This window comes from Canis aureus, chromosome 3, assembly GCF_053574225.1.
Source record: "Canis aureus isolate CA01 chromosome 3, VMU_Caureus_v.1.0, whole genome shotgun sequence".
Taxonomy (NCBI): domain Eukaryota; kingdom Metazoa; phylum Chordata; class Mammalia; order Carnivora; family Canidae; genus Canis; species Canis aureus.
Genome location: NC_135613.1, coordinates 21,493,826 through 21,510,153, shown reverse-complemented (window position 1 = coordinate 21,510,153; position 16,328 = coordinate 21,493,826). Strand labels below are relative to the sequence as shown.

The 16,328-nt window shown below is 49.5% G+C and overlaps 1 protein-coding gene across 4 annotated transcripts in view; it reads right to left on the bottom strand.

Moving 5' to 3' along the window:
* Positions 1-16,328, bottom strand: part of KIAA0513 (KIAA0513 ortholog) — a 59,308-nt gene that overhangs the window by 10,683 nt on the left and 32,297 nt on the right. For all 4 annotated transcript variants that reach the window (XM_077891050.1, XM_077891053.1, XM_077891052.1 and 1 more), the window contains 6 exons: positions 8,954-9,426; positions 6,850-6,949; positions 5,921-5,994; positions 2,942-3,012; positions 1,089-1,293; positions 183-223 (listed from right to left, as the gene is read on the bottom strand). In XM_077891050.1, the coding sequence (XP_077747176.1) occupies positions 183-223; positions 1,089-1,293; positions 2,942-3,012; positions 5,921-5,994; positions 6,850-6,949; positions 8,954-9,282 (820 nt within the window). In that variant the 5' untranslated portion in view covers positions 9,283-9,426. The remainder of the gene's footprint in view (positions 1-182; positions 224-1,088; positions 1,294-2,941; positions 3,013-5,920; positions 5,995-6,849; positions 6,950-8,953; positions 9,427-16,328) is intronic.

Below are 16,328 nucleotides of genomic sequence, written 5' to 3'. Positions count from 1 at the left end.
GAGGCCACGGCGGAATGACGTCAGGAGTCATCCACGGTGGCATCTCGCGCCACAGATGGTCAGGGGCCAGTTCCTGGGGGGCTGACTGAAGACCCCACGGGGGCCTGGGTATAGGACCAGGGGCACTGTTGTGGCCGCAGCTGGGCACCTGCTGGGCCCGGGGAGCACTGGGAGGCACTCACCGGTCTTCTGTGGTTTCTCCTTGGGCTTGTTCTCATCCTCCCTGGGGGGGGGGAAACACCACAGCAGTGACAAAATGACCCCCCTACACATTTTCTCAGCTCAAAGGAACCGGTCTACCTGGCTGAAGCATGATTATGTCTTTTCGTAATGGGGACATTTAATGTGGTTTTCTCTGAAAAGGTGCTATTAAGTCAATGCTACATTTGCCAATTGTCCATCTACCAGAATTAAGGAGATGTGGCATGTAGGCTTCTGTGCATCATTTTCTCTGCATCCCAAACTGTCTGGACCACAGAAGGAATCTTCCAAGTCACCTGGCTGTAACCCACCATGAGAGGGGACTGTGGGGACTGCAGTGGGCATGGCGCAGACACTGGGAGCCCAGAGTACCCTCTTGTTGATGTGCCCCTTTCTTGGGAAGTCTTCACTTCAACAACCCGTTCCCAAGCGCCCAGTCCCAGAAGGCTCCTGAGCTCCTGCTACAGAATGGCTGTCCTGGGGGATGGGAGTCCATCCCCTGCCTACCCGGTTCCGTTCACACTGGCTCTCACCACACTTCCAGGAGGAAGGGGGCAAGAGGGCTTGCAAGTCCCCTCCTGCTCGCTGGCAGTTTCGACATGCTCCCCATCAGTCCTAGAAAACCCTGATCCCCAGGGACACCCCTGCCTGTCAGCCAATCCAATGGCATTTGCAAACCACAGAAAACTCTGTGTGGAGGGTGGGGAGTCAAGTGGGGCCGGCAGCTGTGCTTCCCAGGAGCGGCTAGCAGGACCCTAAAGTTACCCAGGGCGGCCGCACAGACCCCTCCATTGCCAGGTCAGAGCCGCCCTATCACTGCCTCTGCACGTGGCCTCTGCCCACGTCATGCCTGGCCCTCGCCATAGCCCTCCTAGTGACACACTTACTCGTGCTTCTTGGCCAGGGGTCCCTTCAGCTTGGTCTCCAGCCCCCCAAAGAAGCCCTTGACATTCTCTGTCCTGGCCGTGTTCTTCAGCAGCCGCTCAGCGATGTCCTTCTTCTCTGCCAGCCAGCTGTTGGCAGATTTCAGGTAGGAGTCGATGCTCCCTGCAGGCTTCTCCTTGGACTCCATGGGTAGCAGGAGCGGCTTACCTGAGGGGATGAAGGTGGGAGGTAGCAGGAATGGCACCGCACAGCTTAGCAGGAACAACAGGGTGCCAGGACCCCTGGTGGCAGGGGCGACAAGTAGAGGCCCCAAGATGCCAGGGGAAGGTGGCAGGCCGGGCCTCTCAGGGCCACAGCTAAGCACCCACTGCATACAAGATGTTAGCCAGGGCACCCAGACTGCAGAGGAAACGGGAGGACCAGCCCTGAAGGAGCTCAGCGACCTGAAGGTGGGGAGCAAGGCACACACAGAGCTACGCTGTGCTGGAGGAGGCCAAGGATTACAGGTGGCCCAAGAACCTCTCCCTGTGCTGGGAGGAGGCAGGTGGACTCAAGAGAGGCTCCGGGCCCTGCTGTGGGCCTGACACTGGCCCAGGCAGGAGTGGGCATCCCTGGGGAGGGGGGAGGGAAGGGAAGACAGCACGGCCAAAGGCTCTCCTGCTGGTCAGGGTGGCCCCTACAGGTCAGAGGCTCTCCTGCCAGTCAGGGTGCCCCCACAGGTCAGGGTTTCCTGCAGGTCAGGGCGCCCCCTGCTGGGCAGAGGGTCTCCTGCCGGTCAAGGAGCCCCCTGAGGGTCTAAGGGTCTCCCACAGGCCAGGGTGCCCCCTGAGGGCCAAAGGCTCTCCTGCGGGTCAGGGTGGCCCCTGCTCATCAAAGTGCTCCTAAAGGTCAAGGTGCTGAGTGTCCCCTACTAATGTAAGCAACTGCACAGATGTGATGCAGACAAGCAGCAGCCACTTGAGCAGCTCTTTGAGAAGGAGCAGCACAGTGTGGACGAGAGCTTCCCATTTGACCCAAAGGCCTAGCATGAAGGACCTGCCTAGTGGTGGCCTGGCCTGGAGCTAAGGCAGTCTGATCAGCTGTCACCAGCAGAACTGAGGCATGGAGAGGACAGGCACTTGGGAGTAGGGGGAGTACAAAGCCAAACTGCAGAGGACTCAGGGTTATAGCATCAGAACAGAACTGTGCATCCTGAGAAAGGTGGGAAGGGAGGCCATGCTTACTGCTGCCCTGACCCAGCTCCAGACCACATGCAGGCCCCCAGCAGCCTTCGCTCACAGCGGCCTGAATGAGTCCCTGCTGTCACACCCAAGGAACTTCACACAGGGAGCCCTCAAGTTCCCATTACCAGAAAGTTCCAACACAACGAGCCAGAAGAACTGTCAGGCATCAGAATAAAGAACAATCTGTACTCTTCATAAGATCATCACCAACCCACACCCAGGGACGCGTTCCACCCCAAGGCCCTATATTGATCCTCCCATTCTCTCCAGTAACCAACCCAATGTCGTATTTTGCTAAAACATGAAAGAATGTTCTCACATCCAGCAATCCCTGAGTCTGCCATGGAATCTCCCACCAAATGAACTTAGCCTCTCATCTAGGCACTGGGTGCTTTCCTTCCTACCATGGATAGGCAACTTCATGACCCACAGTGTGGACTACCTCTTTTCCTCCTGTTTCAGGAACCTTACTCCTTGCTCATCCCACCCTAACCTCAGGTTCTGTTGCTTTCTGGAAGCCTCACAACTTTGCTGCTAGTGGGAAAGAAATCCTCACTTGATGCCACGTTATAAAGTGACAAGTCTTGAGTTTCCATGTTTTCCCTCCACAGAGGCTGTGTCCGTAGCCTTACCGATGTGATAATAGGTGAAGCACATGGTCATGAGGTTCTTGGCAGGCCCAAAGTCGTCCATCTGATGACACCTAAAATGACAAGTAAGGCTCGACTAGCTAAAGAATCATTTTACCCAATTTTATCAGTGCAAGTTCATGAAGCAAAACCTAAGAATTTTATAAATATGTCCACATTAATACTTCACTCCCCAGATGCTATGTAGAAGCAACAAAAAAGAATCTCCAATTGGATGAAGTGCCCATAGGCACACAGCTGGGGATTGGTCTGATCCTGGGCAGGAAGGAGATCTTGGTCTATTAGCCTGGCCTCCTCTCCCTTTCAAAGTGGAACAGCAAGGCTCAGGAAGCTCAATCCTATACACAGGAGCAGCGCCAGGACTGGAAGTCAGGCCCCAGGCCAAGTGGCCCTCCAACCCCTAATTCTTAGGAATTAGCAGTGAGTTCGAGGGTATACTAGTCAGTGGTTTTCAGACTTGAGTTACATTAGAATCGCCCTGAGAGTAGCCCACCTGCTGGGCCCACCCCCAGAATCTGGTTCAGTGTTTCTGGGCTAGGACCTAAAAAGAATGTGCATTTCTAACAAACTGCCTTGTGAAGCTGATGTTCTAATGCTCCTGGGCTCAGGGAGAGCACTTGGAGAACCACTGGGAATATGAATACCTACCCTATATCACTTGCCGAAAATCAAATTAAATTGTTAAACACAAGAACCTTTTATATACCAAAAAATGTTCCACAAATGTAAAGGATTATAATTACTATATTATACTTACTACACTAAGGTTTATGAGCCACACACAGATCCAGTCAGCTTAGCAAACAAAAAAGAGGGGGGAATCTTCAAACAGGGGGCCTGCCTGCCCCTAGAAATGTGCACTGTGACAGCTGCAAATGCGACACTGTTGCCCACTGCAGCACCAGAAACCAGAGGAGACAATGAGGAGGAATAATCCAAGGACCATTGATGGGGTGCAAGTCAAATAAACTATGATACATTTAGATATCAGAACACCATATAGCCATTAGAAACGAATAATTAATTGTATGGGGATGCAATGCTCTTTTTTTTTTTGGAAAAATATATACTCACTGGCATGTGTCATTGATAGGGGTTATCACTGGAAAGAGGGCCACAGGAGTGAGGACAGGGCTGTGAGAAGAGGTTTCCTTTCCATTTTAGGCACTATGCCTCTCTACCCTGTTCTGTATTTTTCTTTCCTGTTTAGTTTCTAACTTTGCACAAATATTACTTAAAAAAAAAAAAAAGTCAGGACGTCTGGGTGGCTCAACGGTTGAGCATCTGCCTTCGGCTCAGGACATGATCCCTGGGTCTCGGGACCGAGTCCCACATCGGGCTCCCTGCATGGAGCCTGCTTCTCCCTCTGCCTGTGTCTCTGCCTCTCTCTCTGTCTCTCATGAATAAATAAATAAAATATTTTTAAAAAAGTCAATGGAACTTATCTATACAATGGGGTCAGGGACAGTTTTCTCTTTTAACATAAAAATAATTTAAAACTTGAAGACCTAAACTCTGCCAATAAAATCATAAAGGACTATAAATTAAAAACATAAAACCCTAATAAACTAAAAATTGTAAAGCTCAAATTTTAAAAATACATATTTTTAGAAGATCACAAGTTTTTTTTTCCTTTCTTTTTTTCCTCCAACCATCCACAAATACATATGCTCACCCAGAAATGGGGAGGTTCTGTGTTTTAGTTGGGTTGGAATTTGCATGTATTTTTTCCCCTCTCCTATTTTAAGGAAAAATTCAAAGTAAATGCAGAATTAAATATGTGTTACCAAGCAGGACAGGTGCAATCTTTGCAAAATATGGATTCGTGAGAAATCCTTTGGATGGGAATGTTTTGAAGCTGAGGTATTCTCAGAGCTCGAGAGTGTGTTACACACAAGACAACTGGGCCTGTTTGAAACCCGCTCCTTCCGTGATGCTTTCTTGTCCCTCCACCCTTGCCAGCTCTGAGACCCAGAATCCCACATGAGCCTATCCTCAACTTGGGACATTCCAAGCAGGTGCTGGAAAAATAAGGATTCTCCTCTTTTTGGTCTTTTCCCTCTAGTCCATGCTCTGTGTTCGTGGGGGGAATTAAGAGATGAGGACACATCAAGACACAAGGGAATTAAGGTTCACAAGAGCGGTGATGTTTCTGCTGGGATAAGAAGGGGAAAGAAAAGGAAAGGAGGGGGGTTTTCAGGCCTCAAAACATGGAGGCAAACCATAAGGACCAGGACCACTGAACCACAATGAGGAAATAAGGGTAAGTGGGGCATAAACAACTGCCAGATTGGGGCTTCCTCTCCCCTGCCCCCAGATCAATAAAGCTGTTGTTCACCTCCTCAAGGCAGAGACACATCCTGTCCTTTCATGCTGGTGGGGGTGCTGTCACCTGCTCTGACGCAGGTCCAAGATGCATGACGTGGGCCTGGCAGTCCCAGAACCCCAGGGCCTCAGGAGGAGGGAGCCTGTGAGTCACATGGCCTGCCTCTCACAGCTACACAGGGGCAGGAGGGGCCCTTTTTATCACCCTTGGGCTTCTACTGTGCTGTGATAAAACGTTCCAGCAGGGCCTAATTAGTACTCAGGGCAGGCCCAAGTCATCTGATCACATCATTAAGTGGGTGGTTATCTAGTTGGAAGTACTTTACAACAAGAAATCAAGAAAAGGCCACATCTCCGCTGCAGGAGGGCAGGGTCAATTGCGTGTCATCCCAGCTTGTCCTATGGCCCTCATGGAGGGATTTACTCCCACCTAACCTCTACTGCCAGGGGAGGACCCTAACTCCCTCTTGCAAGAGGCTGGTAGGACGCTGCCTCTCAGCAGATGGGGGGGTGGGTGGTTCAGAGCAAGTGCCAGTTGATGACGCAGGTGGCTGTTATGGCTGGGTTAGTACGGGGTAGGAGAGGCGGGGAAGACATGCTTGTAGGACAGAGGCTTTGAGTGACAGCATTACTTACTCAAACAAGACGACAGCGAAAGACTGCACCAGGCGGTAGAAGGTTGGCTCCGAGACACACTTGGAGTTGCAGCGCTGTCCAGGAATAGGGCAGACACGTCATGGAGCGAGCAGGTGGTGGAGGCACGCTGTAGCTCAGACGGGTGCTGGGCTTACCATGCTGAGCAGCACTAGACACAGCCCGGCCATGAGCCTGGGACGGGAGCAGCCTCCCCTGCTTCACAGCAGCCAGGACCCTGAGCAGGGCGCTGGCACCAGGGACAACACCACTGCTTGGCAGAGCACAAGCCAACATTTTCCTGCATCTCCTTGAAATTTTAAGAGCTAGGAACACCACACGCTTACCTACACAACACAGAACAGCTTGGAGGGATTAAACCCGCAGATGACAACATGGGAGATTTCTGGAGTGTAGTTATGGGCTGTTTCTCTATTTTTTGCTGATTTGCATTTTCTAATTTCTTTTTGGAAAATAAATTGTGATAAAAAAAAATACTTTAAAAACTAAGAGCCTAAGCCACTTCAGAAAAAAAAAAAGCCTACAAGATATTTACCAAAAAATCGTTCTTTTCTGAATTCACATGGCTGTCACTGTCTACATTATCTTTATAAAAACTGAATATTGAGGGTTATTGACTAAAATTAGGCACGGACATTGTCCACATGCTTGCCCTTAAAAAAACAAACTGTTTTGTAATTGCAAGCAGTTTGAAAGACTAGTTTGCTCACTCATTTTTTCTAGTAGAGGCACTCGGATGAGCGACTTCTCACTTCCCGCTACTCTAGTGAGGTCTTTGGGGAACATCTTTAAGTAAGTTCTACTAGTTTCTCAGCTGGATTGTTTCCCGTGACTCTTTTCTCCAGAGTGGGTGCTGCAGAGGTGGCAGGAATGTGCCACATACCCCTGCGCCTCCCGACGCCGCCCCTCACCTGGGCGCTCACGTATCGAGCAAACCACTCGCGGCCTTTCCCGTTCTCACTGCTACAGTACTCTCCAAACTTGGCTTTCTCCTCCTGGTCCAAGTCCTCCCTGAAAGGAACAGAGGAGGCAAAGCAACTTTCAATCCTCTGGAAGAAATCCAGCCACAGCGGGGAAGAGGCAGGAGAAGGAACGGAAGTATGGCACCCTAGGAGCAGATGCCTAACTTACACCAGCTCATCCCACCCTCGGGTGAGCCCATGAGGAATTGGGGTCTTTTCTATCTCAAAGATGAGGAAACTGGCTCAGAGAGGATCAAACACAGCTAGAGAGCAGCAAACAGGAGCTCCATCCAGACTTCCCGGCTCCAAAGCCCAGGCTCTGTCCCTTGCGTCCTGCCTCCAGTGAAGTAGGAGCTCTGACAAAGGTAAGGTGACCCTCTGAGGGCCTGGCTCTCTAGCTCCACTGCCTTCCCATCCACTAGGGCTGAAATCAGCAGAGAACCATCCAGTGAATTCAAGAATCCCTAATCTGCTCAGTCTCAGCAGGACATACTGGCTTTGGTTGGTTATTCTGAAGAGCCAGTCGGCTCACCCCTCTGACAATCCTGGCTGTGTATGTGAGGGATAGAGACCTGGGGACCCTAGGGGGTCACCAATGCCAGGGTGAACAGAATGCTCACCTGACCTTACACTACTTCTGATCCCTCTTCGTGGGAGGCTAATAATCTGCCCCAGATTTAAAGACAAAATAAAAAAGAAACAGAAGGGCTGAAGATCAATTAGCTCATGCAATTTTTCATTTATTTAAGGTTTTGTAGAAAACATCTTGGTCTCATTTATCCCAAAATACCAACACCAGATGAAATCGGAGAATTTGCCAGCCAGTTTGCAGTGATTTCTGGAATGCTCTTGAAAATGCATCCGGCTCAGTTGTCCGTGCTCCATACTGCTGACAGGCTGCCACAAATATAGATTGGCCTTCCTGACAAATTAGCAAGCTTCCATGCTTTCTCCCCTTTCATTAACTGGGTGTGCTCAGAGAAAGCAGACCAATTCCAGTGTTAGTCAAACAAAATTAGGAGGGAGCCACATCTACTGCTCTCCTAGAATGCATTCAAAATCGAACATGAATGTGTTTTTGCAGAGGCCATTATTTGGATTATCACTGAGCTCTCTTCCCTCATCTAACTGCAAAGAAAGCGGACGCACATCTGGAAAAGGCAGACATCCATCTTGCTCAGTTACAAACAAGGGGCCTTAATCATGGTAGGAAATAGGTACACTATACATGGTGCCAACAGGCAGTCTTATTTCTTCACTAAAACTGGAAAATGATCCCTTCATTTGCTTAGCTCCCCACACTGAAGTGTGTGCATGGAGAGTCCAGAGGTTTCGTTGAAATGCAGATTCAGACACAGTGGGTCTGGGTGGGGCCCAAGACTCTGCATTTCTAGCAAGTTCCCATGATGCTGATGCTGTAGGTCTCTACATAAGACAAAGGAGCAGCAAGGCCTCCAGTGACCAGTGTGTGGCAGGGATGCAGGGCAAAGCTGACATCTAAAACCCAGGAATTTGGGTTTGCAGGCTCTCCACCCCCATGTTGGGATAGTAACAAGTGTGGGTGGGGGAGCTGGAGGCCCACCCACAGACACCCCCTCCTTAGTCTGATCCCAACCCAACCTCTGCTCCAATTGCCAGGGCTCCCATTTACCCCTTTAAAAACCATAGAAGAAAGGCAAGAAAGAGTAGCAAGGAAGCGTCCCCTTCCTGGCAGTTGCTGGAGGCTTAGCTGCCATGAGCATGGTGAGGAGTATGGGTAACTGAAACCTTTTGGCCTACACACCTCCTGCACTGAAAGTCTGCCAGCAGCAGCGGTGCCCTAACGGAGTATGAGTCTGACAGGGAAGGCTGAGTAGCTAACCTGACATTGCTCAGACACAGGTAAGCAAACTAGAGTCCTGGATTTAGCAGCAAGGATGTGAGCCTATCCTTGGAGTGGCTGGAACCAGGGGTGAGGCTCAGAACCACCCAGGTGGCCCACGGAAGCCTGGGCCCCAGGGGATGCCCTATAAAGGACAGAGCCGGGAGCACAGAGCAGGTCCCAGGGGCTCACCCTCCAGAGAAGATCTTTTCCACGTAGCTGCGCATGAACTCCCGGAGCTCCGGGGCCTCCTCATCCTTGGTGGACTCAGTGCTCTGGTTGGAACAGAAGGACTCGTTGGAAGAGGAGCGGCGGTACTGGTCCCAGGATGGGTGTGAGGGCGACTCGCCCATGTCATTCTCACTGTCCGCAGACTCTGTGGTCTCGCTCTCCGAAGCACCGTCGCCCTGGGAGCTATCCCCATCCTGCAGCTTCGGAGGCAGGGCTTCCAGGGGTGAGGAGGCAGACGGCTCAGTCCCGAAGTCTATCAGTGTGCCCACGGGGACGTCCAGGGCCTCCATGGTTCGGGGAGGCTTCCAGGCTGGAGGGCTGGCAGATGGGATTCCCGCTTGTGTCAGTGGGAGCTGGAGCCCAAGCACATGCGTTGCCTGGGAGTTGTTGGGCACTAGGAGTCTTCGGGGGCAGCTCTCATGGCCCTAAGGCATCTAGAATGGGAGATGTATAAACATTATGACGAGACGGGATGCATAGGGGGAGTACAGCAATGAGAATCCAAACTTCTAGGATTTGGGTCTTTGCTACACGGACATCATTTCCCTACTGTCTACTGTTAAACACCTGGTACATGGTAGGCACTCAATAACTGGTTGTTGAAATAATGAACACATGAATACCAATGATCAGGACTCCTCCAAATTACACTAATAGACTTCAAAGCCACTGCACCTGCTGGGCCCCTCCTGCTCTGGCCTACCAGACTGATGCCAATAAATAAAAAGGCTGGAATCAGAAAATCACCAGGGATACCTCTGCCACTCACTGCCATTAGTGTCAGTGGCCGTGGGAGACGGTTCATCTTGTACATTGGGAAAAGCTGCCTCTGCTCAGCACATGGGCCCCTCACCTCCTGGGCTGGCATCTCTTCTTTCCTGGGCTCCTTTCTGAGGACTCTTCCACTCAAGGCCTAGAACATTCCCAGGCTGCCAGACAGATGTCTCTTTTCCTATCACTCAAACCCTCTCATGGCTTCTGAGCATCTTTTGCTGCCTAGACCCACCCTCTCCTTCCTGCCCTCCCTGCACCATAGCCACCTAGACGATGGTATCTGGCTCACGGGTCTGTTCCTTTTGCCCTCCCCCCTCCCCACTTCATTCCTTCTTCCTGCCTCACCCTGCCCAGATGCTGCTCGCCCCCAGGGTGGACACGGTGCCATCTCTTCAAGGAGCTCACACACCCTCTATTCAAAACTATTCACTGATGGCTGTGTGCACCTCCAGCATTTTATTTACCCCCATTTAGAATTCTGCTTGTTTGATGGGTAGATATTACCATTTCTGTTTATCCCACTGAAGTATAAGCCCCTGGAGCACCTCTGTGGCCATCAAGTTGTCTAGTGCAGTCTCGACTAAGGAAGTATTTGCTGTACATCTGTGAATGGATGGACAGAGCTGCCCATGAATGTATTGGAAGAGCTGGGCAGGGGCAGGGAGGGGTGGTCCAGGATGCTGGTGGAACAGCAGCAGAGCTGGGATTAGTCTTTGCATCTAACTAGGTTTCCGAACTGCCATTTCGGGAGTCACCTAACAGTTCTGGGACCCTCCTTCCCCAGCAGTGAGACGCAGACAACTCAGCATGAAGCAAGAGCCCTCCTGATGCATCATCTCCTCCAGGCAAGAGCAACCACAACCTCAAGATTGGTCATGTCCCTCTCCTCACCTCTGCAGACCCCAAATATCTAGGACAACACCTAGCACACAGGTAGCTGCCGACACTGTGGCACTAATGCATCTTCTGAGGGTAATTTGATATTAGATTGCATTTGCTGCCTGTTAAGAGCTTAATGTTCACAAATCGATCATGAGTTCCTCCAAATTCCCCAGCTCAGGATATTTTTAAACACCCTGAGTCAGAAAGATGGAATGGCTGACTCCTTATTGTCGGAGTGGCAACAGTATGCTTTCAGTGGAGTCCTACAAAGCTTGCCTTGGTTCAAAGAAGAGAAGAATGAACCTCCACTCGAAAGAACTGTCTGGGCCAGGGGAGTCACATGGGGTTTTTAGGAGCCAGGAGACAGCACTACCGCTCAGAAGACACTGAGGAGATTAAGGAGTGGCAGTCTGGGGCTGCATCAGCCCTGGCTCCCCTCCTGCCACCTGTGCTCCCCGCCTCTGCTCTCTGGGCCAGGGTCTCTCCATCTGAGACACTGTGGTCGAGCTTGAATTCTAATGTCCTTCCAGCCACCATATTCTCAGAACCTCCAAAGCACAGAAAATGACATCTGTAACAACACACTGGGTGTTAAAAACAGAAAATCACACAATAGGAAGATGTTTGCAGTCACTATGATAGGAAAATTGGGTTAATAATATCTGTATTATAAATTCACCCAAATTGAGGGGCACCTGGATTATTTTAAAAAAATAAGTAAATAAAATATTCATCCAAATCCAGCTGAAAATTGTGTTCTAATAAGTAACACAAACTACTCAAACAGACAAGGCACATAAGAAGAAATACTATTATTATTATAAATATTTTAAAAGATTTTATTTATTTATTCATGAGAGACACAGAGAGGCAGAGACACAGGCAGAGGGAGAAGCAGGTTCCATGCAGGAAGCCCGATGCAGGACTCGATCCTGAGACTGCAGGATCACATGCTGAGCCGAAGGTAGATGCTCAACTGCTGAGCCACCCAGGCATCCCAGAAATACTATTATTAAACGCTTAGACAATTCTTCAACCTACACTACTAATCACACATGTAGATAGGTCAAGTTGAAACAATTGGGTACCATCTTATACTACTAAATTAGCAAAAATCTCAAAATGCAATCTAAATGCTGGTGAGGTGATTATAAAGTTAATATTCTCAAGCAATCCTGGCAATAGGGATAAATAAGACTCTAGAAAGTTTGTTTGTTTACGTATGTATGTATATAATCTCCACACCTAATGTGAGATTAAAACTCACAATCCCAGATAGAGTTGTATGCTCTTCCAACTGAGCCAGCCAGGCATACCTAGAAACTATTTTTTTATAATTTTCATTTTTTTATCCTCTGATCTAGGAATTCAAAGGCTTGAAATTTATCCTAAGGAAATAATACAGAACACTCAAAACTGGTTACATGGATAAAAATGCTCCTTGTAACAGTATTTCTAATCCTGATAAACTGGGGAAATCTAAATATAGAAAACTGGCAAATAAATTCTAACAATTTGATGCAACAGTAATCAGTGAATGATGCAGTAAACAATCAGAGCATGAGTGAATGATGTTCATGTCAGATAAGTAAACAAAATAACCTGTAGTCAACAAATATTTACTGAATCCCATGGCATGCCATCCTTTGGTCTGGGTGCTGGGAATACTGTAGTGCATAGTGCATGAGTTTTAACTTTCTTATAATAACAATAAAGCATATGTACAAAGAGGGCTGGAAAAGAAGATAGAACCTTAGTATAGTCCTAGCACTGGGGTAATTTTTCCTTTTGATTTTGTTCTTGATCAGAATGATACAGTTTGCAATAAATAAATATTCAGAGGGAAAAGGAAACAAATTTCTGTATCTTGAAACAGTTTCAAGCAGTCAGAAGGGCTGCATCTTTTCATGCCAGGATCAGGACTGCAAGATCAGAGCAAATTATCACGGCTATTTCTGATCCAGCCTGAGGCTGGCAAGCGGCTCTCCTAGCATCCCCCTCGCTCAAAATTCTGAGAGTGTGTGAGTCATCCTTTCCCAGAAGCCTCCTCTGTGGGCTCAGGAAGGGGGAACAAAGTGAGAGGCCTGATGGTAGGGGAGAAAGAGGTGGGGGAAGACCCGGCCCAGGGTGTGTGAGGGTACCGTGGGCTGCAGCGTCCAGGCCCAGGCCCCGTGCAGAAGAGAGCACCATCACCACACACGCTGCTGTCCCCTGGCCACCTCAGCCCAGGGGTCTCATCTCTCTTGGGGGAGAAGACAGGGGTACAAGTCTGTTCACGCAGCTGAAACACCAGGGTGAAGCAGTCATTTGTGGGTAAGGGCCTTGAAAGCACCCCACTGTCTTCCTTCAAGAAGGAAACATAATTATGGGCCTCCATGCAGGACAGGGTAACAGTCACTCTGTCATCACATGCCTCTTGTGACTACCTGCGTGAGGCCAGCCAGAGAACACAAAGGAAGTGGGCCCAGGAGGAATCAATCCCACTGTCCCTACCAGAGCCGGCCAGGTGCTACACTCAGGAATGTAGGCCCAGCGGTACAAGACCTAAAGATCTCTCCAAAGAATTGCTGAAATGCACTACACGAAACCTTCCAATTCTTCAATACTGGCAACTAATTTAAATTTATTTCAAAACACATCTGTGGATTGCACCCCAATCCCTTTGACTTATTCTATGTGCAAGGAAGCTCCCAAACCCAATGCAGGGCCACAGACTCTAAGACTCAGGGTTTTAAATCACAGCAGGACATTTGCAACTACAGACTTTGCATATTAAAATGCTTTGCTATAGCCTGGAAGCAGAACAAAACTTGCTGCAATTGTACTTTTACAATGTACGTCCTGGGCCTTACAGCACAGCTTTCTCCCAACCAAATTAGGCTAAAATTCTAAGTAAACCTATAACACAAAGGCCTTAACCACCCACCTGCTCAACAAGTATTTCTTTTCTTAAGTAGGCTTTACACCCAATGTGGGGCCTCATGACTCAAGGTCATGAGTTCTACTGACTGAGCCAGCCAGGGACCTCTCAATAATATTTATTGAGCAGCTACTGTGCATCAGCTAGTGAGTCAGCAGCTGGAAATACAGTTGTGAACAAAGCTGTAAGGAGCATCTGGTTGTGTGTGTGGGGGGCACACAGGGTAAGAGATGGAGTGGTAGAGGGTGGGTAAGGGCAGGGGGAGGGTAAGAGACCGTTAATAAAATGGAAATCCTAACAAGAACTTACAGTGGCACCGAGTACTATGTAGAGTCTCCAGGCAATGTCTCTGAGAGCCCTGAGAAGGGCTTCTTTGCACTGGGAATCAGGGAGGCAGATATGAGCTGAGGAGAAGGAAGGATCGCCAAGAAGACTCAAGGGTCCTCTGACAGGAGAGAGATCTGGGCAGAGGGAATAGTCTGGACAGACGCCCTGGGCAGCAATGACTTTGGAAGGTTCAGGAACCAGGAGGCTAATGAGGCGAAAGTAGCTGCTCATGGAGAAGAAGCTGGCAGGACATGCAGGGAAGGCTTGCCAGCCCACCGCTGGAGTCTGGGCTGATGGGCACCCATGGGAGGAGGTCAAGTACAGGCAGCTGCATGCACAGGACAGGAGTAGGGGGGCGGGGGGAGGCAGAGGCTGGCCAAGGTGGTCACATTCTGGTGGGAGGCTTTCTGACCCCCTCGCCTCCACCCCCACTCCCCCAAGCCTTTTCCTGCCACTGAGTCCCCAGTTGCAGAAGGAACTTGCAGGAGACTGCCTTCTTGTGGCTGTTCAGCCACATCCCCAGGGGCCTTTGCTCAAACTCTGATTTCCCCAAAACCCCAGAGCAACCAGAGCCAGGACTTCTCTAGCAGGTTGACCTTGAGCAATCAGATGAGGCTCCCTGGGCAAGAATCCAGAACTTTCTGTAACTCTGCCCCTTGCCATCCACCTCAGACAAATCCGTCTCTTTTAGAGTCCCCAAGAGCTAGCAGACATGCTGTTCTAACCACAAAGAGAGAAGGGCCTGCAAAGCCTTGTTCGCTCAGCGTTCCTAACACGCTGGCTCATACTTGTGTCCATCCATCTCATCTCTCATCTCAGGACACTAGTACATTAAGGCTCAGAGACTAACTCCCAAGCATACAAATAGGAAGTGACAGTGGGCATAATCCAGTCGCAGCCAACCTGCAAGCCCCTGCTCTTGACTACCATGTTGCCCCTACAGCTATCTCTTTGGTGTTCCCTTGGAGCTACGTTTCTGCTGGGTCAGGGCTTTGCACGTTACTAAGGCTGACAATGGGTGCTACCATATTACCTTCCCCCAAGCCTGGACCATGGCCATATATATTCAGTGGGCTTTATGTCTGCTTCTTCCTTTCAACTGTAAGGTCAAAACACCACCTACCCTCTGGGATTCAGAGCTCTGACTCATTTGCTTCACTCTGGGTCAAGCATGGGGCAGTGTTCAAGGAAGGGCAGACCCACTCTGCAGATGAGGGAACTGGGACCTATGAGGCTGTGTCTCAGCAGCCAGAACTTCAAAGCCCTAGCCTTTGACAAAGGCATATGGCTTAGTACTTTGCCTAATGACTGGCCCGAAGAAAGCCAGCCGCCTGCCTTGGGTTCCAGCTCCACTCAGACTCACACCGGAAGTCAATTAAAAAAATTATTTTTAAGCCATCTTTGCACTCAGCGTGGGGTCTGAACCCACAACTCTGAGATCAAGAGATGCACATTCCACTGGCTGGGCCAGCCAGGCTGCCCTGGGAAAGTCATTTGAATCAGTACCAATTCCTATTTTTGGAAAATGTGAATGTGAATTTTTCTTTACCCAGACTCATTTGGAGTATTGTCAAGATAAAGGAGATAACACACGGCAGGTCTCACGGAAATGTGTTACTGTCCTCCTGGCCCATGAGGAGAAGCCGAATGAGAGCCCTGCCACGGCAAGGTCGAGACAGCTGAGGGAGGACACAGAAGCTGATACTATCAGAACAGTCTATACTTTCCAAGGCACAAAAGTACATAAAAAACATTGTTTTGGACCACACCATCAAGCTGCTGGGCAAGTACTATGTTTTTATTGCCACTTTAGAGATGAGAAGTCTGGGGCTGGGGGAAACAGGTGCATGGCTAGAGGGGTCACCTGCTGGGGGGGTTGTAGAGCAGGAACACCTACTGTTCTAGGAGTAGAGGTCAAAGGTCCCTCATAGCTTCCTACCTGAGCTTCTGCTACATTTTGACCTCTCTCCAGCTGTAAGGTGAACATATACTTGCTGGAACCTCACAGTAAGTAGTGAGCTAACCTCCCCACAGAAAATCCACCTTGCTTTGCCTAAGGGTTGCAGACGGCCAGGTCAAATCAGGAAGAACTGCACATCCCTGCCCAATGTTGATTACTGAAAGTCCTTGACTCTGAGACTCAAGTCATAAGACTTTCAACCCCATCTGCCTTATGCAAAGGTACTGTCCAAACACAGAGAAGGTGAGGGTCCTGGATGTGAAGCAGAAGGTAAATAACTCTCCCCTGCAGTCATTAGACTCACATAAACTCTGGGATTCAACCCCTGAAGGGTGGTTTACCCCACACATTTGGGCATCCTTCTGCATTCAGGTAGCCTTCTTTGCCTAATATCAACTGGATGCCCTCTATGGCTTTCTAGTAAATCATGTTCAGAAAACACACCTGAAGGGGGCGCCTAGGTAGCTCTGTCA